We start from the raw sequence: 26,634 nt of genomic DNA, 5'->3' as shown, positions 1-26,634 counted from the left end.
ATCTCTGGAGATGAATGCCCCCGATCCCAGGCTCTGAGCATTGTTCATGGCTGTTCTGTAGCCAGTAGCCCCCTGCTCCCCGAATTGGACTTCATGTCTAAGTCTGGGAGCTCTGCTCCTGATGGGAGCCCTGTTCTGCATGTGAATTTCCATCTTTATTTCCATCTGGGCCGTATGGGACAATGCTGTAATCTTTCCCTTCTTTTCCCCTCCATCCCCAGTACCTGCATCTCCAGAGCCATGTATAAGCCTTTCTTGAAATGGATATTTTTGACATGAAATGTACTGTGTTAGCCCAGTTACCCACAGGGAACAGATTTATCAGATAAATCCCAGCAGGTCTGTACGTGTTGTCACTGTCTGGTATAGTGCAATAAAAATATACATTAGAATAAGTATAAATACATATTTACAGTGTACAAGTAAAGCCAGGAGTACAGACTCTGTTTTGAGCTTCCAGAATGCATATTAATGACTAACAGCTTAGGCACAGCATAAAACATGGGCAAGTACGTTTTAGGTCTTGGGAGAATAACTTTGGATTTACAGCAGTGTAACTGAGGGCAGGACAGACCCCTCCTGTCCTGACAATAATTGAATTTTCCACTTAGACCGTTTCTTCTTTGCCCATGATGGCAGCCTTCCTTCATAAGCGTTTGGAGTGAAATGGCTAGTGCCGCGGCCTGTTCTCCAGGCTGCTTCCCGCTGGTGTCATTGTCCGAGGCCATATGTTCAGGGATGTAGTTATGGGGCAGGCTGTGTGCTGCTACAATGCCCTGCTTAACTGAAAGCGCTTGTCTTCCTAATGCTATGATACTACTTTGTCCTTCCCGTTAAGAACTCAAGGGACTCTACGAACTTACCCATCACCAGGAGGGGTGGAGAAATAAAAGCCCAGTGCACTGACTTGCCAAAGGTTATACAGTGAGAACGCAGCAGAGCTTGGAGGGGAACTGGTGCTTTACTTGTTCCAGTGCTTTGCTTCAACCCCTAGACCCGGACACAGGAGGAAATACTGCTGCTCTGTTTGTGTAATATTTGTAAGGTACTTGCATATTATGCCAATGTGTACAGACTAGGTCACTTCCTCCTTTAAGAGAGTGGCTGGAAAGCAGAGCTCTGGCCCTTGACATTGGTATCCAGGGGCTGTTCCTGACTATGCAGTGACATAGGATTGCCCAGGACAGCTCTTAAGTCAGTATGTCCAGCATGCAGTGAAATATTGTGGGACATACCAGCCTGGATTCCAAGAAGAGCCAGTCTCTCTTGCATGGTACTGAGACATGGGACTTATTAGCCTATGCCTAGTGCTGTGGCACGGCTCTTCCTGGAGCTTGCCTGGTTGCCACTAAGCCAGGGATCTTTGCAGTGTGGTGCGTATGAGGAATGCACTGAGAGACCCCTGTTATCAGCTATGGATAGGAGCTGTTTTTTCAGTATTTTCCTCCCACTCCAAGCTAAAAATACAACACAGTTAAGTTGTCATTTGATCACAGTCAATGCTTTGCTGAAAGAAAATTACTTTAGGTGTCTGTTGCCAGAATTTATGACCTGGGCAAGTCTCTGCAGAAGCCCTGTCCAGGTTGAATACAGCTCACTGAACGCCATCTATTTGCATGACCTGGCCTTATCTTCCTAACCATCAAAGCAGAACATGGTTACAGCACTAGCTTGGCACAGATTGTTGCTGCCACTGGCCCAGGAGTTCCCACCTCACTGCTGGTCAGTCTGATAAACCAGATTCTGCACATGGTATAAATCCAGAATAACAGTGACCTTGGAGGAATTCCTCTGGATTTGTGCAGGTGATATGAGATCTGGGCTGGCACCTGTTGTAATTGAAAAGTGAGAGCTCCTACAGGTTTCTTTGTCACCTACTGGGGCGTGCAAGGCCATGGGGTGCCAGAACACCAATGACATGACTTTGCCAGTCCCCATGGGAACACAGGACACTATATGAGCTTTAAGAAGTCGGCAGCCCCACGCTGGATGGAGACGCTGTGGAGAGTCGTCTTCCCTGGAGCATGCAGTGGGAGCTCCAGCAAAGACCTAGAGCCATCCCTCACTTGAGACTGTGCTGGGTCTCTCGGTGCCTCCGTAGGTCCACCTTGCGCTGGAAGCCCTTGGCACAGAGCTCACAGCTGAAGGGCTTGAAGCCGGTGTGCTTGCGGCTGTGAGTGATGAGGTTAGAGCTCTGGCTGAAGGCTTTGCCGCAGACCTGGCATTTGTGGGGCTTCTCCCCTGCAGGGCAGAGAAAATGACAAGAAACACTTAGACAGATGAGAGAAGGGAGGTAGAAATGCCTTTTAGTGGACTTGGACCTGACTGGCTATGCCTGGGCATCAGGGTGCTGACAGCCCAGCTGTCCTGCTAATGCATCTGCACACTGATCCAGCACCAGAGGGTGAGAAGAACCAGAGGCAGTCCTCTCCAGCGGTGCGACCCATGCCCTGTCTGCATCTGGGGCTGGGGACAACCATGACGCACACTGGAGGCTGGTCAATAACCACCTCCTTGTCACACAGGAGGATGTGCATCTCGGTGATGCTTAGACCTTCTGCTGTCTTACCACCCAGGGAAGAATGACTTCCCAGTGCCACTGGACACTTGCCCCTAGTCCAATATCTCTGTCTGGGGACAATGTATGTGTATCAACGTGATGGACTCTTAATTTGTATTTGCTTATTGGGAATATTTTGTTTCTCACCAGTGTGGATGTAAGTGTGTTTCTTCATATCTGACTTCTGGTGGAAGCGCTTGCCGCAGTACTGGCAGGGATAGGGCCGTGTGTCTGAATGGATCAGGAGATGAGTGGAGAGGGTGGAGGAACGTTTGAATGTCTTCCCACACATCTTGCACTCAAAACTTCTTTCCTGTTAGGAAACGAAAATCATGGGATGTCTGTGGCTGCAAGACGTGACAGAGCTTGAAGAGTGTTGAGAATAGTAGATTTGATAAGCAAATCTCCTCGGCTCACGGACTGATATGCTAGTTGCAGTACAAAGAGAATGCGGGGAGGGTTACTTATGGAAATAGATTACATCTTGTGATCCAAACTCCTGCACCCTTTAGGAGGAGGTGAGACAGAAGAACCAGTAGCAACAATCCTCCCCACCCCTCCAAGGAATTCGCAAGGGCAGCCTGAGATTTGTGAGACCAAGCTCTACAGACTTCAGAGCTGCTGTCGTTGTCATGGGGTGCTACAGGGAAGTCATCACGTTTGTAACCTAGGAAATGTCACTTCCTTTATAATGGAGTAAGCAACAGCTAAGGTCCAAGCACTCCTGAGCTCTGGAGAGCTGGTTCTCTGGAAATGTGCTACCCACCTGGGAGTGAATATTGGTGTGCTGCTCCAGGCTTACAGCGTGTCCAAAGGTTTTGCCACATACTTCACAAGCAAAGGGACGGGTCCCACTGTGGGACCTTCGGACATGGACCTCCAGTCCGTGGGGAGTGGAGAATACCTGCAAAAAAACAAAAGCAAGTGATTTTTTTATATGAGGAGGCTGTGTCTCATCTCTGTTTTCAGTTCCTTCTCTTTATTTGATTCTTCCCTCTCGTGGGCCATGTGAACTGCATCATTCCTGGCACCCTTGTCCCCTAGCCAGGAGAACAAGTAGGTACCCGTTTTGAGCCACATGCATTGCACTTTGGTGTAACCCAGTGAAACCCTGAGGTATGCATTGAAAATCACTCTAGGCCATCCCTGAGGTTCTCATCTGACACACACCTTGTTGCACTTCATGCAGTGGTAGGTCTCCATGTCTGAGGAGTAATGGATGCTGTAATCCAGAGGGGGCTCGGTGCTTGGCAGGAGGTGGCTTCTGTACAGGCTAACTGGGTGCTCCAAGAGGGCTGACTGCATGGTGGAAGACATCTGTTGGTAGCTGTATGGCAAATGGAAAGCATCCCAAGAAAAGCCGGTTTTGTAGAAGGTAGGGGTGCTTGTCATGCTAGTGCAGTCTTTGATCTGCAGACCTGGGATGGCCATCTCTGAGTTTGCAAAGGAGAGGGAGAAGTGAGTGTCATGCCATTGCCTGCAGCTGGGCACCAGTAAAAAAAGTTCCCCAGGTACCATTCCCCCACTTAATTTCTTGCCTGACCTTGGGAGCTGCAGCTGTTAACTCCTGATTCAAATCTTGATCCCTATATAAAGTTCCTACTATGGATTTGATTTCAATCTGAGGAAATGTTATGGGAGAGGGGATGCTAAGGGAATATTAACCCCCCCATTAGCCCTGTTTCATGTGCTGTTTGAACAAGTATCATGTGGACACCTGCCTTGACCCATGTAGCACAGAGCTGCCTTAGTCCTTGAGATTTGGAGGCTCACTCATTGGGAATCATAGCTTCATCCTTCAGGGAGATGCTGATCTAAACCAGAATTGTAAAGGGAAACACAGAATGCTCTTGATGACCTCTGCCTGGGGCAAATTTGACCATTGATGTCAAAATAAGAGCTGCCATTTACTGAAAATCTGGACCCAGTTGCAGAGAATCCATAAGCCAGCCCTGCCCTGCCCTCTCTTGCAATTGTGGTCTTGGGTAGCAGACCTTGAGCTGAAGGGCCTGGCAGCATCCTGCTCAGGTACTGGACAGGGACACTTTCTTCCTTCAGTTCAGATGGGTCCTTTTCTTGTTTTGGAACCATGCATTCTAGGTCCTGTTTCTTGATGTCCTCTGGTGTCTTGTCTCCTATGGCTGTAATCACACAGTAGTATCACAGTTTACTCTAGCTGTTAAGAGAAGAGTCTGTTAAGGTGGCATTCATACTTCTGTATGAACTCCTGCTCAGTTCCCTGCGTAAGTGTGGAGTGGTGCAATCAGTGCGGCAGTCAAGGTCCATCCATTGCTGACAAAGGGAAATTCCAGGTAGGATGAGATAGGCAAGGTAGAGGGGGGCAGGAAGAAATGATCGGACACTTGATACCCTATATGGAGAAAATAGACCCTAGAAGGCCACATGCCTATAAGAATCATTTCCTTATTTAAAGCCATTTTCATTTGTGCAGGCGACTAACAATCACTAACTTATTAACCTTCCCACCCCTCCCCTAAGAGGGTTTGGTATTGTTAACCTGAATTTATGGACAGCCAGGTAGGGAAGCAGAGAGGGGAGGTAACTGCTTCTGCAGTTGCAAAGGTGATCACAGAGCCTCGTCTCCTCCTGCCCATGCTCCCATTTCTCCATGCTTGTCCCAGCCCTTAAAAAGACCAAACAGCACTTGTTAGAAGTAGACTTCATAGTAAGAATCTAAAATGGACAGAGGTTCGATACACATGCCTCCTTTCTGCTGGAGATGGGACTGGGCTGCTGAAGGACATTATTCCTCTGTTGTCCAAACTCTCTTGTGCACCAGAGAGACACAACAAATGGCCAAAGGACGATGGCAGGAATTTAAATTAAAATGTCACCCCCTTTCTTTTTTATCAAACTTATCATAGGGCTGGACTCTAATTTGATTGCCAGGGCTAGAACAAAGGGTAAGTTGATCCTAGATTTGAATAAAGAAAATTTGAGTGGGGCCTGAAGGAAGAAGATAATAGCCCCAGCCCTGCCACTGCATGGGTGGCTGTGGGAGAGCATGAACATGAGCAGAAGGAGGACAGCAGGCGTAAGCAGAATTGTTGGTTGGTGCTAATATAGTCTATCGCAGCTGCCCCTTCACCTGTGAGTGTGTAGGGCTCCTTTCACAGTCAGTGTTAGGGCATCACTAGTATTTTCTCACCCTAGCTGTGACCTTCATTGCAAATCATCGGGAGGAGGTGGTAATACACTGAGGTAGAGAAGATGTAGGTCCAGAGGGAACAAGGCAGTGAGTACAGCAGGCTGGAGATCAAGGTAGCAGAGTGGTGGGTTTGCAGAAGACTGACAACCAAGTGCAAGCTTTTTTCCGAGCTGTTAGTTGCCAGAAGTTGGTCATCTTTCCCAAACATGCCCAAGTCCACACAGCAATCTTATATGTCAAACCTCCCCAGCAATCCAGCAGGAAACAAAGGGAGGATCTAAATTTGGTTTCAGTGGGACTTGTGGGGATTTGGCCTAGAGAAAGAGGGCACACAGCAGGGGATCAGTTTGTCCTGAGACGGATATTCCTGTGTGAAAGCCCTTAGTTACTCTTCAGCTCACTCATGCTAATCCCTTAGCTTGCGTACTCAATTATTAATTTGCCTCAGTGTATTCTTACAAGCCCGGTGGATAGATTGACTCACCAGTGAAGGGAGAGGTTATTGGATCCCACGTGAGTATAGGCAGGTCATCTTCCACGAAGCGGTGTTGGTGATAGGTATGAGCCTTTTTGCTCTTCACCAAAAAGGAACGTGGCATTTTCCATTCACTGCCTGGGCAGAAACACAGAAAAACGGCAGGTCAGTCTCAGTGGTTTGGGGGGTATTGTCTCATTTGTTTGCCCAGCACGTCACCTCTGTATGCAGCAGTGATGAGAATCAAAACCCTTCTGCTAGGCAGACAGGGTTCATCTCAAACGTCCCTCCACCCAGCTGAAAAGCAGGGAGTAGTTGCATGGGTTTAGGCATAGGCACCTGGTGAATCTCAACTCTGGGGAAAACACACAGCTGTGGAGGGGGCTAAGTGAAAAAACCTGCTGTGAGATAGTCTCTGCCACTGAATGTAGAGATGGGATGGCAGATTGAAGATGGCATTGCAGATTACAGTATACTCCATAAAAATTACACTTCACCATCTACCCCTACGTTAAGGCAAAGGATTACTGTTACCTTTACATTGTAGGTGGGGGAACAGGGGCATGCTTAAATTGATTCCCGTGTTACAGATCAAAACTGTGCCTGTGGCAAAGATACATTAGCAGTCAGGATCTCTCTCGTAGCTCTCTGCCCTGGCTACAGGACACAGTGCATCTCTGACCGTACCCTCCCTGCGAGGACATACCCGGGACCGCAGGCTGGGAGAAAGGGTCTGTCTTAGTGTTTGTACCCTGCCTAGGAGGGCGCAGTCCCAAGCCATGACATGGGCTGCTCTGTGAAATGGCTACACAAATAATAATTATAGAAATGACATCAATAATAGAAGAGACATAGCAGAAAATCCCCACAGCCATGATGTGTGGTGAATTTCCTTCTTGCTGGCTGTGGCTTGGGGATTTTGTATTCTGGCTGACAAACAGTAAAGCAGAGGCAGAGCAGAAGTGCTGGGTGAGAGAGGTTACCTTTTGGATCTGACTCAAATATCACAAACCGTTGAAAAGAAGGGTTAGGAACAAACATAAAATGCTGAAATTTAATCGTACAAAATTCTCTTGCAATGCATCTGTTATCTTTACTACCCAGAACCCAGCCCGCCCTGTGCCCACTCCCCATGGCTAGTAACAGTTCTGATGTAGGCAGTGTGACAACAGGCTCGATGCTGTGTGTGGCTGTATCAGCTGGCACCTTATTTCCATATGTATTTGCATTTTTCCCTTGTAATTGTTCAGGATAGTAGCACTAAAAGCAAATCTTGCTACATTTTATATGAAAAGTCAGCAGTAAGTCCTGGCTCTCTGTTGATGGTGAAGTGCATTATTGAGTTGTTTTTTCCTGACAGCAGCTGAAGTGTAGCCTACTTATTTACAAAAAAAAAAAAAAAAACAAATCCCACCAAGGTTTGCTTCTGTTAAGCTGGAATGGCCTGAAGCGTCTGTCTAAGTCAGGACAGAGCAGTGTGGCCTCCTGGAATCCCAACCAGCCAGGGATGGAAAAGGGCTGCTCCCTAGGGTTCAGAAGTGCCTGTACTACCCTTACATGCTAAATATAATTACACAGGCCAGTGGGGGTTCGTTTAAAGGTCCGAGGGCCACATTTGCAGCGGTGCCTACAGCTGCAGGCACGTGTGCTGTGGAATTCACAGCAAGGTCTGCTCTGGAAGGTGGATTGCCAAGCCCGCTGTTGTGGTGAGTCAAGTGCTCACTGGCCCAGCTGCGTTCAGAAATGGAGTTACAGCTGTCTTTTTAAATCTCTTCCAGGAATCCCACTGTTTCTTCTATGACTTCAGGGATAACTCGTGGTGTTGCTAACCATTTTTTTTCTTCTGAAATGACTCACCTGTTTTTCTTCATCTTTTTCCAAGAAATTTGCATGTAACTTGAGATGAATAGGACAAAACAGAGGCCAAGAGTAGATTTGTTAATTTAATTTTAGAAAGAGGACAAAACAGTACTGAGAATGAACCATAAGTATGCCCTTAAGGGAAGGGACGCTGAGGTACGTTGCTGTATTTGCTCTCCTGTAACTCTCTGATGAGGTCCCTTCTAAGTATTGCAAAGTCTATCTCTGCCTGGCGAACGGCTGCGGGCACAGAAATCCCTCCAGCTTGGTACAAAGACGGGTTGTTCTGCAGTGGGTACAGCCCTTTTAGCAGTGTGCTCTGTAGCCTCTGCACCTAGCAGGAGTGCTTGGCTCCAAGGGTCTCGCTGCTCTCGGTCAGTCCCAGATGGGCTGTGCACGGAGCTGCACTCTGCAGTGTAGATGTGCCCCAAGAGTCCTGCAAACTCCATACAAACCCTTTACACATGGAATTTCCACTCATGTCAAAGGGATTTTCCCATGTGGTGGGGCAGCACTGTGTCCACAATGGAGGGCATTCATCCCAGCAAACTTTAGACAGTGGATTTCTCTGCCTGAATTAACCAGTTAATTTCCCTGGGCTTCCTACACAGTAGAGGAGGTGGCTCGACAGCGGGTAACTTCGCAGGGTGGAAGCCTGCACCCCAGGGACGTCTGCTGGAGGAGTCGCTCCCCCTGCGCGCTGGCTAGACGACCCTATGGCATTAGCCAGACAGCTTAGCCAGGTACATTAGAGGATTGGCGATGGGTGGCACAAGCAGTCTTGCAGTGTTTTATGGTAGTACCCATATGCTAAATAGACAAACGCACTTCATACAGCCCTTCTTTTCTGGTGGCAGTTGAAAGTAGATGCACACAAATCAACGGGATTTTTCTGGATGTGTTTGCCCCAGCATATGTAAAAGTCTAATTTGGTCCAGTATCTTGGCTGCTGATAAGGGCCTCTACTGAGCACAACGATTTCTAATGCACTACTGAACGTTACAAAAGGAAGTTACCTTCCCCCACCCCATTTTACAGAGAAAACAGGAACTGGGAGCCCAAAGCATAGTTAATTAACAACTGCATTGGACTGTCTTTGTAATTCACCCAGCTGGGTTAGAGGAAAGCTAGAAGCACAGATTGTGAGAGAAAAAAATACTATCTGTCCTTGAAACTAAAGATTATCAATAGCAAGTGATCAGCTGCTACTAATGGCTAACTATATTCTACAAGGAGAGTAGTGCCATGACCAAAAGACTCCGCTGTGTCTTAAAGTCATTGAAGCTTCTGACCAAATTCAGCTTCAACCTTTTGCTAGAAATTAAACTTCATTTTTATGGAGTCTGTTCTCGCCAGCCTCTGTGGCAACAGTTTCTACCCAGATTGGCAAGTGAACAAGGGAGTTCATTGTTTGGGCAAGAGTGCCTACTAAAATGGAAGTGTCGTGGCATTTTTTGGATTCAATAAAGAATACAAAATCTGTAGCTGGCCAGAATTGACATTGTTATTTGTTAGCCATTCATGTAGCTGTACAACAACATAGTAATCAATCTGCCTACTTCACTATTTTGGGTACCTGACCTGAAGCACCTCAGAAGGGCTTCTTTTGCCAGTTACAAATTCCCCCATCAGATCTGAAAGTGGACCCAGCATTCGCGTGTTCCCCTCCGATGCTCAAACTCAAAGTTCCTTCATCCTCAGTGATGCTCTCTGGTATCTCTGGTATTTTTCAGAGTATCACATGTAAAACTGAATGTAATACTGAAACACTGGGGATTGTGCAAGAACCAAATTAAAAGGGTTTTTTTTAGGGGGTGGTTTTTGACTGCAGGATCCTAATTTCACTTGATCCTATGTTCCTCCTGAAGCCCTAACTGCCTCTTCACTGCATGGCAGCTCACAGTACCCAAAAATACAGGATTGAGCCCTTTGATAGAATTTAGAAGAAATTCATATTCTCGCTGAATTAGATTATGGAGCTGCTCTCTCTGGTTCCTTCAGTGAGACAATTCATAACACGAAACACTGTGTTTGGGAACAGGTGTTTGCAGGATTGTGTCACGCTGAATCAGAAACCCAATTTGCAGCATAAGTTCCATTCCAAAGCTGGCTTTCATTTTCCTCTAAATTCAGGTGAACTTGTTTTCAAATTTACGAGGTTAATTGTAGAGATGAAACCCCTTTTCTCACTCTAGTTAGCAGAAATACTTGATTTTAGCTTGCAATTGATATGTCTTCGTATATGTCCAAAGAGCATACAAAGTTTTAGGCTAAAAAAGGCTTATTTCCTTCACATTGCTTAATTTATATTTAAATCTTAATATTGCTTTTTTCTTTTCTTCCTGGCAAAGATGAAGCATCCAAAAATAAGAATACTTTGTCTTTCAGAAGACTACATTTTTGAGGAAAAAGCACAAAACAGAACATGACCTGTGTTCAAAAATTTTAAGAGTCCAAATAAATTAAGAGGTTTTATGGTGTTCTGATTCTTTAAATATAAAGTCATATTAAAAAATAACTATAGTTCTTTACAACAAAATTAATCATGTCCTCACTAGTCCACCTTTGCAAAATGAAATGGACTTGGGGCAAGTAACTTGAATGCGGCTTTTTTTAGTGGAAAAATGAGCAGAGCATTTTTAATTCCTGCGGTAATACTGGGCAAATGGACATTATGGCAGGGCTAGCAAATTATGGTGGAAATTTTGTCCAAGAAGGGGAACAGAAATGCTTGTACATCTGCAGTATCTAGAAAAAATGTTTAGAATATAATTGCAGTATTTGTTCTTCAGAAAACTCATTTAGCTCCTAGTGATGTTGGGAATGCCACTGACTTCAGCAAACTTTGCCTTAGGCTTCTATGGTTAACTAGACTTACATAGTGCAATTTAACAAATTCTATAAATTCTATATCCCTTTAACGTATAGATAGTTACGGTGTGAACTTGCAAATCATTTGCTTTCCTGCTCAATGTATTGAATCAAGCTGGTGGTATATGAGTAGTGTCTATAAATAGCTAATTCCATATGCTAAAAATTGTTACACTAATCAGCCTATATGTAGAAAGGATGGAAAAAAATAAGAGATTTGAAGCAAAAATCCTGAACAGGGGACACTGAATTCTCATGTAGCAAAATTGACACAGATTAATTGATGTCAGCAGAGGTGTGCTGCTTTCTGAATTTAAAGGTCTGGCCCTGTAAAAGAGCAATTTAAAAGAAAAATATAGTATGCCTTCTCCTCAATGCTTAAGTACAAAAGTCTACATCTAGAAACTATTCCTGCTGCATGGAGCTCGCTGGGACACAGGTATCTGAGACCGTTGTCACATCTTTTCTATGTTGTTCTACTATTACCATTTTCACCAGAGTGAAGTATATGGTATATAATTTTAAAAGGTTTGACTCATTTGAATTAAGTGAACCATTATCATAAAGGAATCCTCAGGACAAGTGACTTACACAGTGGAATATGTTACATTATTTGCAAACACAAGCAAAGAAGGAGAAAAAGCTTAGAAAAACATATCAGAGAAAAGAAAAAACAATGAAATTAAAAGCTTTTAAGAGAATAAATCAATCACCTGTTTGGGGGACTTTGCTTTACTGGATTCGCCTTGAAATCTCCCCAGACAAGCGAGACGTCGTCTTCTCTCTGGACTCCTCTTCCACTTTTTCACTTAGTCGCAGTCTGCTGAAATAGATACTTCTCTTTTTTTCTCTCTCTGTTTTTTTGCCCCTGTTCCCCTCCCTGATTTTTCAATCAGATTATTTGTGTCAAAATCTGGCGGTGAAGAAACAGCCAATAGAGAAGCAGAGCACAGAAAGTATTTGCTTATCAAAACTTTCCAGGACTTTTAAAACTTGAAGAGAATTCATGATGCCCAGCTCGAAACCCTCAGGGCAGCACCCTTCACTTTCTGGGACAGCTTCACCTTCTGCAGGAATATTCCTCTGTCATATTGACAAAGAGCATGACATGGTGAAATAATGTACCAAGCAGACATTTGTTATTTTGTCTTTTCTTTAGGAAAAAAAAAAAGAAAAGAAAAAAAAGAATAGCTCTTAAGAAACCTGTACTTTTACACACATTCAATCCACGCATCATATCTTTCACAAACAGACACACCATCTGTCTCACATACACACACTCACATACTTCAGTCTCATAAACAAAACCATCTAGCACATATGCACAAAATTATTTTATTCCAGAATGGATCTTTTATCTCTCCAATTTCCAAGGAAAAAGGAATAAATACTTGCACAGTAACTGAAAAAGATGTGTGTTAATCAGCCTTCATTTTCCTAGGCATATGTGTGTGCAATCCATACATATTTTAGGCATTGCTCTATCTATATACAGCTGTATATAGGATATAAATATAGATTTAAGAAAGCTCATTAAGCAAGCTCATTAACAAGCATCTTTGCAAAAAGCTCTTCAAGAGCAATAATAAGAATTTGCACTTCTATCACTTGCTTTCAAAAAAGGTTTGAAAATGGGTTTGCAAATGTGAAATAATTGACTGCCAAGCCCCCCCCCCCCCCCCCCCCCCCCAACGGCAGGGTGGAAGGAGGGAGAATGAAGCAGATGCAGAGTGACTTTTCTCAGATGACCTGGTTGTTCTCTAGCAGAGGTGGGAGCAGGAGCTGGAGAGCAGTGATTTTTTTTTTTTTCAGAATCTTTGGCATGACTCTTGTTTGGGGACAAACAAGGAGAGCTGACGTCCCCAAATGCTGGGGGGGGGGGGGGGGGGAGTAATTCCTTATTTCACGTATTCTCTGGTTATCGCAATCTTCCTGACTGTGCAAGAACACGAGCTGTATGTGCCCTCGGTTGTCCCTTCCTGCACTACAGCACACCCTGTGCATGGCTGGAACTGGGACAGCAAAGACACCTTCCAAGAAGTTTATAATTTAAAATGTATATAAGCATACATGCAGCCGTCGAGTGCCAAGTACCAGGATATCACTGTTAGAGAAACACCTTTATAGCACGGTGGTTTTTTGCTCTCTGTGAGCTTTCAAACACGTTGTGCTGTTTCTACAGTCTGTTGCATTAAACCAGGACTCACTTGGGTCCCTTTTCCTACTGCAGCTTGGGGTGCTGAAAGCACCAGGAAGCAATAACCCTTTTTCTGTCCTGCAGCAGTGTCAGTGGTAGGCAGCCGATGGAGCAGGCACTTGAGATTCATCACAGAGGTATTTTGCATCCTGCTGTAGCAGGCAGTGGTGCCAGGCATGCTGGCCCTAGCACTCTCTACCAGGCCAGCCACAAGTCACAGCTCTTGTCATTGCACCCTGTCACTGCCCTGTGGCACCAGACAGGCTGTGCAATGGGTTTTGATGCAACTCAGAGACAGGAGTGTAGATTTCACCCCCATTGAGAAAGATTCAGATTTTGATCTTAACCCATCTGTCATTTACTGAACGTAATTAATTCTTGTTGTTTATAGAAGCAAACAATCCCTTTTCCCTCTCCCCCCTCCCCTCCTTATTTATCTAGCTGGGTTTTGCATGAAAGAAACGTTCCCAAGGCATTGTGCTAGCAAGCTGATTTGCATCCTCTTAAACACAGGCATTTGAAGGATTACATTTCCCGCTACAAAAACAAGCATTGTAACAGAAAACCAAAATGTACATTGCAGCTTCAGGGTTTCATATGAAGACAGTTACAGGAATTAAACAAAACAGGAAAATGACAAGCTGCTGAAAGGACTGAGATGTTATTTTATGAAACATTGGAGCTGGCTTCTGCCAGCACCCCTGAGCGTAGACTTCCCGTTGACATAAAGCGCAAATGGCTGCAGAATGTGGCTCTTAAACTAGAGACAGCAACAGCAAGTCAGCCACACACAAAATGATAGAGAGAACTAGCTGTGTGATAAATCTAATAGCATGTTCAGTGAAACCTCACAAGCTAGCTGGTTTCAGAGGTGCTCCAAGAAGCACTGGGTACAGTCCTTTGGAGGATGACTACATCTCCCAGTGTCAGTAACCTGTGTGTAGAGCAGCTGCAAATAAAACATCTGTATCAGCTGTTCTGCTTCCCCAAGTAGCCATCACCTCACAAAGCCCAGATATAATTGCATACAAACTGATCCCTGAGATAATGAGCACAAATACTCTCTTTTATGCATATTACTGTTATCACTACACTAGAGTCTGGTTCAGCTCTCACCCACCCTTTCTCCCTTTATTTTATTTCAAGAGTTCCTACAAAGCAAATAGTTGCAGGATGGGAGCACAGCCAGCTATCGCCTTGGCTTTTTGTGTTCTTGCTCTTCCCTAGATTTCTGCTTATGGCTTCTGTTAAACTTACCACCTCTCCTCTCCATTGAAATTGCCATCAAAAGGCGATTTATACAAGCTGAATTAAAAAAAAAAAAAAAAAAAAAAAAAGAGTACCAGAGATATACTTTGGGCTAGAAGGACCTTTGAGCTGACCCCCTGTGGTCATTCTTATTTTATGTTCTTCCTGGTGATGTAATTCTCCCTGCTCACTCATTTCAGAGTCAGCAGAGAACAGAGAGCTGCAGAGGGCTTTAGCTGGGCTCATGTAGGCTTGTCCTGGCACTGACACACATGGGCCATGGTGGATGTACAGCAAGTTCTGCTGGCATCCCAGGACAGTTTAATCTTGTGTATTGCTGTGAGTTCTTACTACACTTCATATGCTCCAGTGCTTCCTAAGTAAATAGATTATTAAATGTGTAACTCAGTAATAATAAACAGGTTAATTATAACACATCATGTCCATTCTAATGCAGTTGTTTTCCTTTTCAAATCTAGGATCAAACCCCTCCTGTAGCATCCATGTTTTCTTTGTCGATTTGAATGTTATGGCAATTAAGACACAGTAAAATAACACAACTAATTGCTTCCAGCTCTTTTCTGAAGCTCATCCTAATTTCCACTCTTTTTCTGTGGCAGATTAAATAAACATGTCTTCTACACAGCAGGAAAAAAAATACCATTGCTCAGTCCAGACTGTAATAAATATTAATTGTCATGCACAAGGCAGGAGGACTAGATTAAAAACATGCTGGCTCCAAGCAACTCTATCTCATCCAGAAGCAGGATGACCTACTGCAGGTGCAGCGGGAAGGATCCATCTCAGCCCTGCAGGGATGAAAGCTGCGGAACACCACAACTGATGCTGCAGAAGTTAAAAATCAGCCGATACTTCTCAGATGGCATTCTAATCTGCTTTTATTTCCTTACACCCAGTTTCTACCTTGCAAACTTAATGTCCATGATTCCTGCTGGCAACTGAGGAGAATTCATATGGATCGAGGAGTTTATCAGCAGCTTGCCAAGCACCTTCGGTGCATCCCCACAGAGCTGCCTCTCCTTGGAGAATGAGAAACACTGAGATCCTGCCAGTTCAGGGATTGAAATGTGGAGTTGCAAACCTGTTGGGTGCAGCGTACAAAACCGAAGGCTGGTAAGCCTTCCCTGAGGTAATTTCCATTCTTCTTTCCTACTCTACATTTTCCACAGGGCAAAACACTCTTTATCTGGAAGGAAGGATGGATTGTGCCGTACCATTGCATTATTTCAGAAAAGAAAAAAATTATTCTTGTCCATGGTTTGGCTTAGGGGTCCAAAAAAAGGAAGAATGAGATGAGCTTTGCATATTCACCAGTTCGAAGGCAATCCAGGTTTGGGCACCTGCCCTGCAGTTTCTTTCTAGGACTTGTGATGCCCAGCCGCCCTGTCACCGTTACTGCACACACGCAGAGGCACTTTTAAGCCCTTTTTATTCCCTCTCAGCACACCCGCGCACTGAATAAACACTTTTAGGCATGGGCCTGGCCCCCGCCTCACGGTACGGCCTGACAGCTGCCTCGGCCGGCCCGAGAGCAGGCACGGGCTCGGCAGCAATACAGGGCAACCGCTGGGCACCGGGGAGGGGTGGGGGCCCGGGCCGGCCACTGGGGACGGCTGGGGACGGCTAGGAAGGCCAGACGCTGCCCCCTGCCCGCCGCGGCTGCCCCGCTCCCCTCAGGCCGGGCCTTGTTTACCGGCCGCGCCCGGCCCCGCCCCGCCTGACGCGCCCGCCCGCTCGCAGCACCGCCCGCTCGCAGCACCGCCCCCAGAATCACGCGACCTCCTCGGGCCGCATCGCTCCCCAGACGGGATACCTCTGCCGCGGGAGAGAGGGCGGGCGCGGAGGGAGTCACCCCCCCCCTCCCCCGCCCCCACGGCTCCCCGCCAGGGAGAAGGGTCCCTGAGGGGGAAGAGCCGAGTGGGGCGGTGAGGGGCGCGGCGCGGCGCGGGGCGAGAAGGGAGCGAGGCGGAGAGGCGGGACTAGTTTGTGCGGCGGAGGGATCCGAGGGGAGAAACGACTAGTGAATGGGAGGGGGAGGCAGGGCCAAGATGGCGGCGCCCTGTGGGCTAGAGGAGCCCTGAGTGGTAAACAGCTGAGGGGAGGAGAAGGAGAGGTGAGTGCGCTGGGCCTCCTCCTTCCTCCCCCAGCGGGGCGAGAGCGGAGGCAGACGTGGGGGACGGAGAGAAGGAGGCCGAGAGAAGAGACGAGCGGGGAGGCAGGGAGAAAGGGCTCGGGGAGGAGGCGGCTGGAGAAAGGGAAGGGGCCGGGGGGATGGGAAGGCGAGGGTGAAGTCTGGCGGGGGGGGGAGGGGGCGATGCTCCCCCCTCGTCCCCTTCCCCCCGCCGCCCCCTTTCCCTCCCCCCCGGCCACTCCCGCCCCCCGCGGCCGGGCTGCCCGGGGCTGGGCGCTGCCCCCCCGGTCCCCCGCCAGGGCCGCGCCGCTCCGGCTCTGCGCGCTCGGCCGAAGAAGCCTCCGCGCCTCCGTGTCAGCCGCCCCAACGGCCCCCGCCAGCCCTGCCCTGCCCCCCCGCTCGCCGAGGGTCCCCTGGGCCGGGGCAAGCGCTACACAGTGGTACAGGTCTGTCCCCTCGCTGAGGGGGGCTTGGCGCCCGGCTGGTGGGAGGTGATGTGAAGTCAGGATGTTGTTGACTTGTACCAGAAAACATTTTGCTTCCTGTTGTCACAAAGAACTTGGAAGACGGCAGTTCTGAAGTTTTCACCCTTTGTTTGCTGTGGATGCGGGGTCGTTGTTTTATCAGTTTAGTCAGTGCTTCTTTCCTTGTTTGTTTCGGTTTGTTATTTTTATTTGATGAGTCTTTTACAAGGCAGTGCGTGACAGAAAGAACATGCCTTAAAGGAGGATATGATTCAAACCCCGTAGAAATAACACAGAAACTGGGATCAGGTTTTGTGTGCACGACTGTTTCCAGAGCTGCTGTTTCCAGAGAACCTTCCAGTGGATGCTAATACAGAAGGCTTTCCTTCTTTGTCTGGTCTCATCCTGTAGTTCCCTGACATAAACTTCCGTGGCAAGTTGTTAGAAATCCATCGTAATTGAAGCACTACTGAAGTGATCCTATTAGGTGGAAAAATCCCTCTTCAGTTTACATGTATGAACAGCTACAAACTGAATCTTTGAAAAGTCAGGAAGTTTTAATAATTAGTGCAAGCATTGGGAATACATACTTCTGCCTGCAGTTCACTGTACTTTGCTAAGCAGCAGTCAGATACTCTGCTTATCAGAAACAGCTATGCCACGTTTAAGCTTAAAATAAAATAATGGTCTTAAAATCCTTTACTTAGTAAAACACTTTTTTGCCTTGTTTTTTTTTGTTCATTTATTCAGCTTTGTTTCTGGTTTGTTTTTTTTTAACAGCCTAGTCAACCCAGTAATAAATTGCCCTTATATGCAGTTGCACGGACTTACTCAGATAAAAATACAGTCAGAATATCTAATGTGTCATGAGATAAGCTTTAATTAAAATGATTTTATCTCTGGCTGTGTTTAATCCCCACTCCTTCACTCTTTGTTAATTGAGAATTTACTTTCATGGTGACTGATAAAAAATAGCATTATTAAAGGTTTCCCACATGAGATATACAGTCCAATTGCAGATGTTTTGGTGTTTAAACAAATATTTGACTTTAGTAACTATTTGTAGTTTAAAATGAATGCTGGCCCTATTTAGAGCTGGACTGCTGGGATGTTGACTTACACAGATTAGTGAAATTCTTACCACTGCCAGACACCTTGTTGTTAGCCCTGATATGGGCTGGTGATGTGATTTCCACTCAGTCTCGATATAAGAACTGAATAGCTTGTAACACACATGCATATGTGCACACACTCATATAAATATATACATAGGGCTATCTATCTTTCAAAAAAAATACCTTCCATAATAAGCAAATTGAATAATCAAAGCACTTTGTAACGGTGGAGGCAGGGGAAGGGTACCAGATTTTATGGCATGTTGCAGACAGTTGCATATTTTTTGAAAGAATGTTACAACTTAGGATCTTGGTCTGGTATGTGTCTGCTATATTTTCATGTAGTTTAATAAACGTAATGAGGACAAGTAATAATATTTGCTTTGTTAGCGTAAGCATTTCTTTGGGTAGCACGTTAAAATACAGAGCAAACTTCTTGCAGTGGTGAACTGCTGTCACTTTCCTGGGTATTATTTTTTGTTTTTAATTTAAAAGTTACATGTCATTTGATACTGTTCTGTATAATGCCTACTTTAATTCTTGGAGTAGCTAAAATGCCTCAGCTGAGTACACTGGGTAGTTTGCAGTGGCTTCAAGATTACTGAATTGCAGCCTCACTCTGTTTAAAGGTTTCTCTTGGTGGCAAAAAAGCTGCTGTGGAGATTCAGGAGGCACATGCATTACAGCAAAGTCCAGAGCGCTCTGTTTACCTGTTCATAGTTTTAACAAGATTCTTTAGTTGAAGTTATTTTCCTTGTATATTGTTAATTAAATTGGCGTAGAAAAACAGTGCTTGTTCTTATTTATTTATTTGCTATTAATACATGCATTTGTGTATAAGGAAATTAAATCATTCCCTTTCAGGCTGGTAACTGGCTTGTTAGCGTGGCTTCTGCCAAAGGGTTCAGTGTCAGCCCTACCATGTGTCGGCTCTTTTTGACATGCATAGCTTTTAAACAATTTTCCCTCTGACAGAAATTTGATGGGTAGCGATGAGCATAGTTTGTTAGCACAGCACAGTTTCAAAAGAATCTTTAAAAATGCTGAACGTGATTCTGTGTTTGGGGTTATTGGGTTTTTGTGATCTTCCTGTTGCTGCTTGGTTAAGCACCTGTAACAGAGTACAGGAGAATATATAATAATGAGTTAGAATTATCGAGTTTAGGAATAGGATCTTGTATCAGATCTTAAAATAACCAGGAAAACATGGACTACTAGAAGACAGGCACTTAATTCTTTACAAATGACTACATAAATTAAATTAATTGTACTGCCAATTGTAATGATCAGTTTCAACTGAAGTTTAAAGTGTTGAGAGTTATTATTTCTGGCTGATGAAAAAGGGAATGATCAGCTGCTTGCTTTTCTATTGCCACCGGTGATTTTTCTCCCTACTGTCACTTTTCATTCATTGCTTATGTCACTTCTATAATGGTAGCGTTAAGTTTGCCTGTGAAGAAAATATAAAATTTAGTATTGTTAGGAAGTATAAGACAGGCTTGGATCTTTTTTATATAGGATGGGAGGGGGTGAGGCTTATCCTTTCATGACCAATATTTAAAAGATTTGAGTGAGAAGGGCTGCTTTGCTGTCAATCTGAGTTTTTCTTTGAAACCAGTGATTGCTGTAAAATACTTGTGTCCTGATTCATGGCCTCTGCCAAAGCGGAACCTTACTTTACCTGGCAGTAGAAATCAGATGGAAAAGTCTAAGTCTTGAGGTCTGGCTTCCCTTCATTGCTGTCAGCAGTTGTCTTATGTGGTGCTGAGCCTCCTTTACTCTTGGCGGGGGGGGGGGGGACAAGGGGAATACGTGCCCCAAATTTAACTTATGATTAATGAAGAGGGATGAAATGCTGATGTTGATCCCCATCGCCCCAGAATAAGTGCTTCTGGTGTCTGAATTTCTACGTTACAGCAAATGTGAAGGACATTCTGGGAGGAGTGTGCGTTTTGTGTTGAGTGTGTCCCCCTCCTCCCCACCCCTCAGAGCCGCATAACTGGCACTACCAGCTGCTTTTTCATTTGGCTCGAGATAAAAATACACTGAACAGAAGAACATCTTCTCTTGACAGAAATACTTATAGAAGTCATAATCTTTGGAAATACTCTGCTATCTCTTTCTCTATTTAGCCTTTTCCAATGAATATTTTTACAGTCTTTTCCTTTGTGTTTGTGGCTTAACTGTATTGTGTTGTGGTTAAATTAGCTACTGAAAAAAAAAATTAAACCAAATTGTTTTTTGGCTTGTTGGCTGCTTTTTCTCCTGTAAGCTGGCTCCAAAGTTGTATTGGTAGTTAAAATTAATACTTTCTACTAAAATTTGTTTTTATGAAAGCTCTTGAATATAAGACTAAGTTTGCTGTTGGTGTTGTATCTTCCAGTGAGATAAAACTGTTGCATTTTAAAAAGTATTTGAAAAGGTATTTTTTTTCCACTCTTTACTATCTAGTGCCTTGGATCTTTTATATAAAACTGATTTTAACAGTTAGTGAAGAATCGGTGACTCAAACCATATGGAAAAGTTACAGACTTTGTTGTAATCTTGTCAGTTCCAAGCATGGCTGCAAGGATGTGAAAATTCTCCGAACAGGAGAAGGATTGCAATAGCTAGGGATGGAAGCATTAAAGAGACTCCTCTTGTATACTATGTATTTGAGAAGAAAGGTGTGATTGTTATATGATACTGTAAAGATTTAAGGGTGAGCCTGTTCACTACAGATGTATCAATCCCAGATACAAAATGCTGTGGCATTCAATGGATGATCTCACTGGTTTACAAGGTCATGGACCTGGCTTGTCCTGAGGTCTGTATTTACAAGTTTTGAAAATCACATCACAAATTACTGGTGGGACTGGTCATAAATCACACTGACACAGTGAGCCCTGGGAACTGTGCTTCACCTACCAGAACAGTGTTTTCTGATTAAAGTTAAAAGCCTGTTGCCTGTAAACTAGTTATTCAGCTGTCTTTGCTTGAAAAAAGTGTGACGTGATTTAAGACTATTGCTGGAATTTCCTGGTTTGCTTGTTTGTGTTGGGCATTGCAGACCCAATATGATTAGAGGATCTCCAGACTTAGTCTTACTGAAGATTTCAAATCCATTCCTCACAAATTACTTTATATTCCTGCATTGAGAAAGCTGTTATTTGTTGGTTTTGTTTTTTTTAAATTGTGACCATTTTGTATAGCAGGGTGACGACATTATACTAGTATATGTAACTTCAGCAGATAAATTTTCCATCTAGTGAAATACCTGTGTGTAATATTGTCCCATTTGTAGATGTGGTTTGAAATACTTTTATTAATATTTTGAACATGGGCTTTTGGAGTGGAGTTTGCTCCACTTTATGTAAAGTACTTCAGCGCGTGATCGACAAGTTTATTTAAAATATGCCGGATTTATTGGCAGAAGGTCACTTGAGCCATCTATTTTAGTTTAGGGAGCTTGGGAAGTTGTTAGTTACCTGTGTGTATAGTTATCGGCAACTAAGCTTGTGTTATCAGCCTTGCTTTTATCTGATTGTAGTGTTTGTGTGTGTCATCGGGCCAGTAGCGTAAAGTTTGAAATCTTCTTACCTACTCAACGTATAACTGGTGTTTTTCCCATCTGCCTGCAAGTGTATTGTTGAACCTGACTTCCTGAACCTATGTAGGGTGTCTGCAAAAGCATGTTTCTTGATTTCACCATGCTATAGAGTTTCCTCAGGCAATATCAGAATTAGTGAAACCTGCTGTTGAGGTTTTTACTAGTGTGATGAAGATCTGATCCAAGTTTAATAGTATTACTGTTATTAGTAAGAAAATAAGAAATAAAAGCATTATTTTCATTATGGTGGGGGGTGAGAAATCAAAGAAAAGGGAGTTGACAAGGTCTTCATGGGCTAAAAAAGCAGAGACACTAGGATTTATGCTCCTTTAAATCTCAAAACAGGTTTTGCTTGCAGCTGGTTTGGGGGTGTGGTCACACATCTCTTGTTAACTAGACTTTAAACAACTAATTCATGTTGCTTAGGAAGCTGGTGAATCTATTGCTTAACCATGACTGAGACTGTATCCTGGTAGAAATTGAGACACCTATGTTAGCAAGCCCTTTACAGTCTCAAAGATGGTGTTCTCGGAAATAAAGGAATAGGTTACTTGCAGTAAACTTATTTCCCCATATATAGTTCTGCATGCATTCAGGGTATCTCAGTATAACTGTAATTTAGTAAATTAAATACTGCAGTGAGTACTAGAAACTGAAAAAGCAGTTGACTCCTGAAAATCAGTAACAAAGTGGAAGGTTGACTCCTTAGATTGTTGCATGGGTGAGTGAGTGGCTTTAAACTTTTTGAAAGGATGGTGTCACTCTTTGAACATGGCTTCTAAACAGCAAGCTCTTTGAGAAAGAAGCTGAAGCTTGAGTCTGCACCATGTATAGATAAAAAAACCCAACAACACAAACAACACCCCTCTTCCCCCCAAAAAAAAACAACCCCCAAAACCAAACCCCAGAACCCCAAGCCACAACAAATCCCAGCTCTGATCTTTTTGGAAAGCCGAGATCCATTCTGTTCTTGATAAAAAGTGAATCTTTTCCTCCACCTCAAGTTTCTATTTTATTATCTTTAGTTCAAAGTCTTGCTTGCAGTACCGGCCACTTTTCAGTCTGCAGTTTTTAAGGTCTTGCCAGCATGGGGCTTGAAAAGAAAATAGCATTTAAATCTGAAACACTTCAATGAGCAGACTCTGCTAGCTGCTTGTAGATGCACTGCAATTTTATTTGTCCTGTTCAGCCATGCAGCTATGATCATTGAAAACTGAGGGTAGGGGGTTTTATGTTCCAGAATGGTGATCACTGGAACACCTAAAGTTTGTTGCTAGTGAAATGCCTGTTATGAGTGTGGTGCCATATTATCACCTTTGAATTTGCAGTCAGTGCCAGATTAAGTAAGCTGACGTCTTGTGGCCCTAATAAAAATGACCTTGGGCAGTTCTGCAACTACAGAGTGGTATGTTGCAAATGACAAAGTTTACGGGTAGACAGGTTAACTCCTTCTGTCCAGTAACGTTGTTAAACATAAGCTTTCAAGAAAGTAATATGTATATAAGTAATTACAGCATTATCATTTAAAATAGGGCACTGATATATGGCCCTTGGCTAATTAATGTCTAACAATGTTCTGACTAGAATCTAAAGACTTAAACAATTACAGTAATTATTCTAGGTTCAGAATTTGGTAGGGTAAGAGAGGACTTGTTTGTATGTAAGATTTTACCTACGATAAATAAAACTCTTTAGCAGCTTTTGAAGATTCACAGTACAAAACTACAGTCTTGAGAAAGCCGTTTAGTTTGAGGCAATTGCAAAAGTTAACCTGCTGACAATTCTGAAAAAGGCAACTGTGCAACACTTTTTTTTTCAAACTAAGGGCTGACTTTCCTCACACAGCAGGTACATACACAGCTCTGCTATTAGTAAAGAACTTACTGCTGTTCTGAATATACAAGGTTTGATAAGGAAGAAATAAATTGTGCCTTTTGTTAACCTCTTCATGCTTTTTCTTTATTAGTGATCATGAAAGGTGTGTGGCTGACGGCATTGCAGACAGCGGCTCAGCTCATCCACAGAACAGGTGCTGTATACACAACAGCAGTAAAGAAAAATCTTGTGTGTAAACTTGGTATGTGTTGGTCTTGCCTTCCATGGAGGAAGTGAAAAATGTGTGCTAGCTGGAAGTAGGAGGAAAGATGAAACCCTTGCTAATAAAATCTGGTGTGATGTGAAGCCAGATTATTTCTGCCAGTGGGAATGTACAGCCTAGGATTCTTATGGATTAAAAAAAAATTGAATCATGTTGCAATAGATAGATAGATGTGACACCTGAATCCCTCTGTTGCAGATACATCAGAGAAAGCCATTTTAAAAGCCTGAAATGGCTTAGGTTTACTCCTGCTTGGTACTGTGAAGCTGACCAATCATGTTATCTGCACACTGTTGCATTTAATCACAGAATCACGTAGGTTTGAAAAGATCTTTGAGATCATCACGTCCACTGTTAACCCAGGACTGCCAAGCCCACCATTAAACCATAAGCGCCACATCTGTGTGTTCTTTAAATACCTCCAGGGATGGTGATTCCACCACCTCCCTGGGCAGCTTGTTCGGGTGCCTGACCACCCTTTCGGTGAAGATACTTTTACTAATGTCCAATCTAAATCTCCCTTGGGGCAACTTGAGGCTGTTTGCTCTTTTCCTGTTGCTTGTTACTTGGGAGAAGAGACTGACCCCACCTGTCTACAACCTCCTTTCAGGTAGTTGTAGAGAGCAGTAAGGTTCCCCCTGAGTCTCCTCCAGACTGAACAGCCCCGGTTCCCACAGCTGCTCCTCGTAAAACTTGTTCTAATCTATATGAGTTTTAATATCTATAAACAGTTTTTGCACTGCAGAGTTTTTAATATGTTATTCGTGAATAATATATGTGCAATCAAGGTATGTTGTGCTTCTCAGCCTGTGGTTTAGTACGTGCAGGGTGGCTGAGGAACAGCAGCTGTAGTAACCCAAACTGAGTTTCCTGACAGCTGCAACTTGGCCACGTTGCAAGTATTAAAGCACAAATCTATTAGTATGCAATAATGAAAAGCTGAGGGCAGTGAATTTCTAATCTAGCCAGAGTGGTGAAGAAGGATGTTGAGATGTTTTCTTCAGAGTGTAGACCGCTGTGTAAAGGGTTTGAAAGGTTGGTTGAGGTGTTGCTGTAGGAAAGTGAGAATGGAGTGATTCCAGGGAGTTATTTGCATTTTATTCAGAAGTTTAGTCTTCTTGACTGGCCTGGAGAGCAAATTAAAAAAATATGGTAATAGAATGCTCTGATAGTCTATACATGCTAGCCAAGTTCTTCTGCAAAACAGATTAATGTCCCTCTTAAAAAGAGGAAGAAAACTCTGTTTGTGACTCATTGGCTTCTTTGGAAACTTTTCTCTTACAGCTTTTATTACAGGTATGTAAACTCTACCAAACATTTCATTGTTAAATGGGCAATACTGCAGAAAAGAAGTAGGGAAGTAATGAGAGATTTAAGATTGAAAGGGAAAAAGGAAAGTTCATTCATCTGCTCTCTCTTCTCTCCTAGTCTGGTAGAGAGGCACCAATGAGGAAGTTCCTGAAATTTTAACCTCCACATTCATGTCAGTACATGCATCATGGCCCAGCAAGGAAATGTTGGTGAGCTCCTCTCAATGCTGGATTCTCCAATTCTGGGTGTCCTGGAAGATATAACAGCTGCGTTCAAGGATAATCTCATTTGTGGTATGTATTCCTTTACGTAATTTGAGGAATTGCTTTCACACCAATAAAGGTAGAATAATGGGGGGGGGGGGGGGTTCTATCAAACACAGTCTTCGCAAATGCAACTTGAAAGAAACTCTTCATACTTGAGCTTGAAATTGCTTTAAGGATTGAAGCTTCTCTTCAGTCCATTTTGCTTAATGGCCTGCCTCTTGGAAGATCTGTTATGTAATGGTTAAAATGCCATTATAAAATGGCTAGCTTTTCCTGGGGCATAGCCTCAAGTTAGGAGGTGATAGAACTTTCTTTTTCAAATGTATCTAGAAAGAATTAGGTGTTATCCACATTATGGGAAGTAGTGGGATTTTGTTAATTTTAAAAATAAGCAACAAAAAAACCCCAAACAAAACAACAGACTCGGACTTTCTTGAAAAAATGGTTGCTGCTATTAAGGCATCCCTTATCTTGATAGAGCCTTTCCAGAGCGTGAGAGCACTCTTCCATGAACTTGGTCCTCTTTATCTGCTGAAGGGAGAGAATGTAAAGTTACTCCTGAAGTCTTTTCCTGTACTGGGTAAAACACTGTTGCAGTTCAGGTACTTCTAGGTTTTTAAGGTTAGACTGTAATCGTTAGTGATTAAAAAAACTCGTTCCCTTCCCTGAGCGGAATGCAATTGCTTGAATGGTTAGAAATTAGAAAATGTAGTTGAGAGGTCTCATTTTCCCAGAGGTCTGGTAAACACGAAGTGCTGGTTTATGTTATTAATTGTGTAACAAGTTGCGCAATGTCCCTGTAACAAATGCTTCACTTTTAGTGTATTGAGAATGTGTGCTTTTTTTCTTGCTGTAAACAAACTGATAGACCGTGGACCCATGCTTGTGAACAACCTGGTGGACTATTACTTGGAAACCAATTCTCAGCAGGCACTGCATATACTGTCCACGTTGCAAGAGCCTCATGACAAGGTAAAAAATTCTTGTTATTTAGCATAGCAGATTTTAGCCTGGTATTGAAGCAGCCTTTAAATAGCATCTCTTAGAATTCTTGTTTTTCCATTCTGGTATAGAATTACCTTGTTGTAGAGATGTAGTATCTCTATAGTAAATGCTAGTTAAATTTTAAAAAAAGCCCTCAAAGGTCTCAGTTTCCTGGGTTGCTTAAACTGACCCAATTAAGCAAAGAATCTCTACAAATGAAAGTTTTCTGAGGACTGTTGTAGTCTCTTTGCAGTGCTGCTGCCACTTGTTCAGTG

At 43.8% G+C, this 26,634-nt stretch overlaps 2 protein-coding genes across 7 annotated transcripts in view; one reads left to right on the top strand and one right to left on the bottom strand.

Annotated features, from left to right (window-relative positions):
* Nucleotides 1-391: 391 nt before the first annotated feature.
* On the bottom strand, nt 392-12,223 carry GFI1B (growth factor independent 1B transcriptional repressor). Of its 2 annotated transcripts, XM_080403040.1 has the most exons (7): nt 11,649-12,223; nt 6,214-6,342; nt 4,555-4,701; nt 3,731-3,993; nt 3,327-3,464; nt 2,708-2,873; nt 392-2,241 (listed from the first exon to the last, which is right to left on the bottom strand). In XM_080403040.1, the coding sequence occupies exons 2-7, from the start codon at nt 6,326-6,328 to the stop codon at nt 2,063-2,065; spliced, it is 1,008 nt and encodes a 335-aa protein (XP_080259166.1). In that variant the 5' UTR covers nt 6,329-6,342; nt 11,649-12,223; the 3' UTR covers nt 392-2,062. The 2 variants fall into 2 exon arrangements, with proteins under 2 accessions (XP_080259166.1, XP_080259167.1); XM_080403041.1 differs by lacking the exon at nt 11,649-12,223 and having other exon boundaries at nt 4,555-4,736.
* A 4,082-nt stretch (nt 12,224-16,305) lies between these two features.
* Nucleotides 16,306-26,634, top strand: part of TSC1 (TSC complex subunit 1) — a 29,076-nt gene continuing 18,747 nt past the window's right edge. For 3 of the 5 annotated variants that reach the window (XM_080402972.1, XM_080402971.1, XM_080402968.1), the window contains exons 1-4: nt 16,357-16,514; nt 23,667-23,729; nt 25,227-25,402; nt 26,244-26,347. In XM_080402972.1, the coding sequence (XP_080259098.1) occupies nt 25,297-25,402; nt 26,244-26,347 (210 nt within the window). In that variant the 5' untranslated portion in view covers nt 16,357-16,514; nt 23,667-23,729; nt 25,227-25,296. Of the gene's footprint in view, nt 16,327-16,356; nt 16,515-23,666; nt 23,730-24,408; nt 24,485-25,226; nt 25,403-26,243; nt 26,348-26,634 lie in introns of those variants that run through there. The other 2 variants (XM_080402970.1, XM_080402969.1) reach the window with 2 other exon arrangements.

This window comes from Falco punctatus (assembly GCF_963210335.1).
Source record: "Falco punctatus genome assembly, chromosome: 9".
Classification (NCBI taxonomy): domain Eukaryota; kingdom Metazoa; phylum Chordata; class Aves; order Falconiformes; family Falconidae; genus Falco; species Falco punctatus.
Note: the sequence above shows the minus strand (reverse complement) of the source record. Positions and strands in the feature narration are given on the sequence as shown.

Bases quoted from the DNA above. Each gene is read 5' to 3' on its own strand.
- GFI1B (XM_080403040.1), bottom strand. From the start codon at position 6,328: ATGCCACGTTCCTTTTTGGTGAAGAGCAAAAAGGCTCATACCTATCAC. The intron at 2,874-3,326 runs GTGGGTAGCACA...GTTTCCTAACAG, and splicing joins ACACCAATATTCACTCCCAG to GAAAGAAGTTTTGAGTGCAA. The intron at 2,242-2,707 runs GTGAGAAACAAA...TCTGCCCTGCAG, and splicing joins ACACACTTACATCCACACTG to GGGAGAAGCCCCACAAATGC.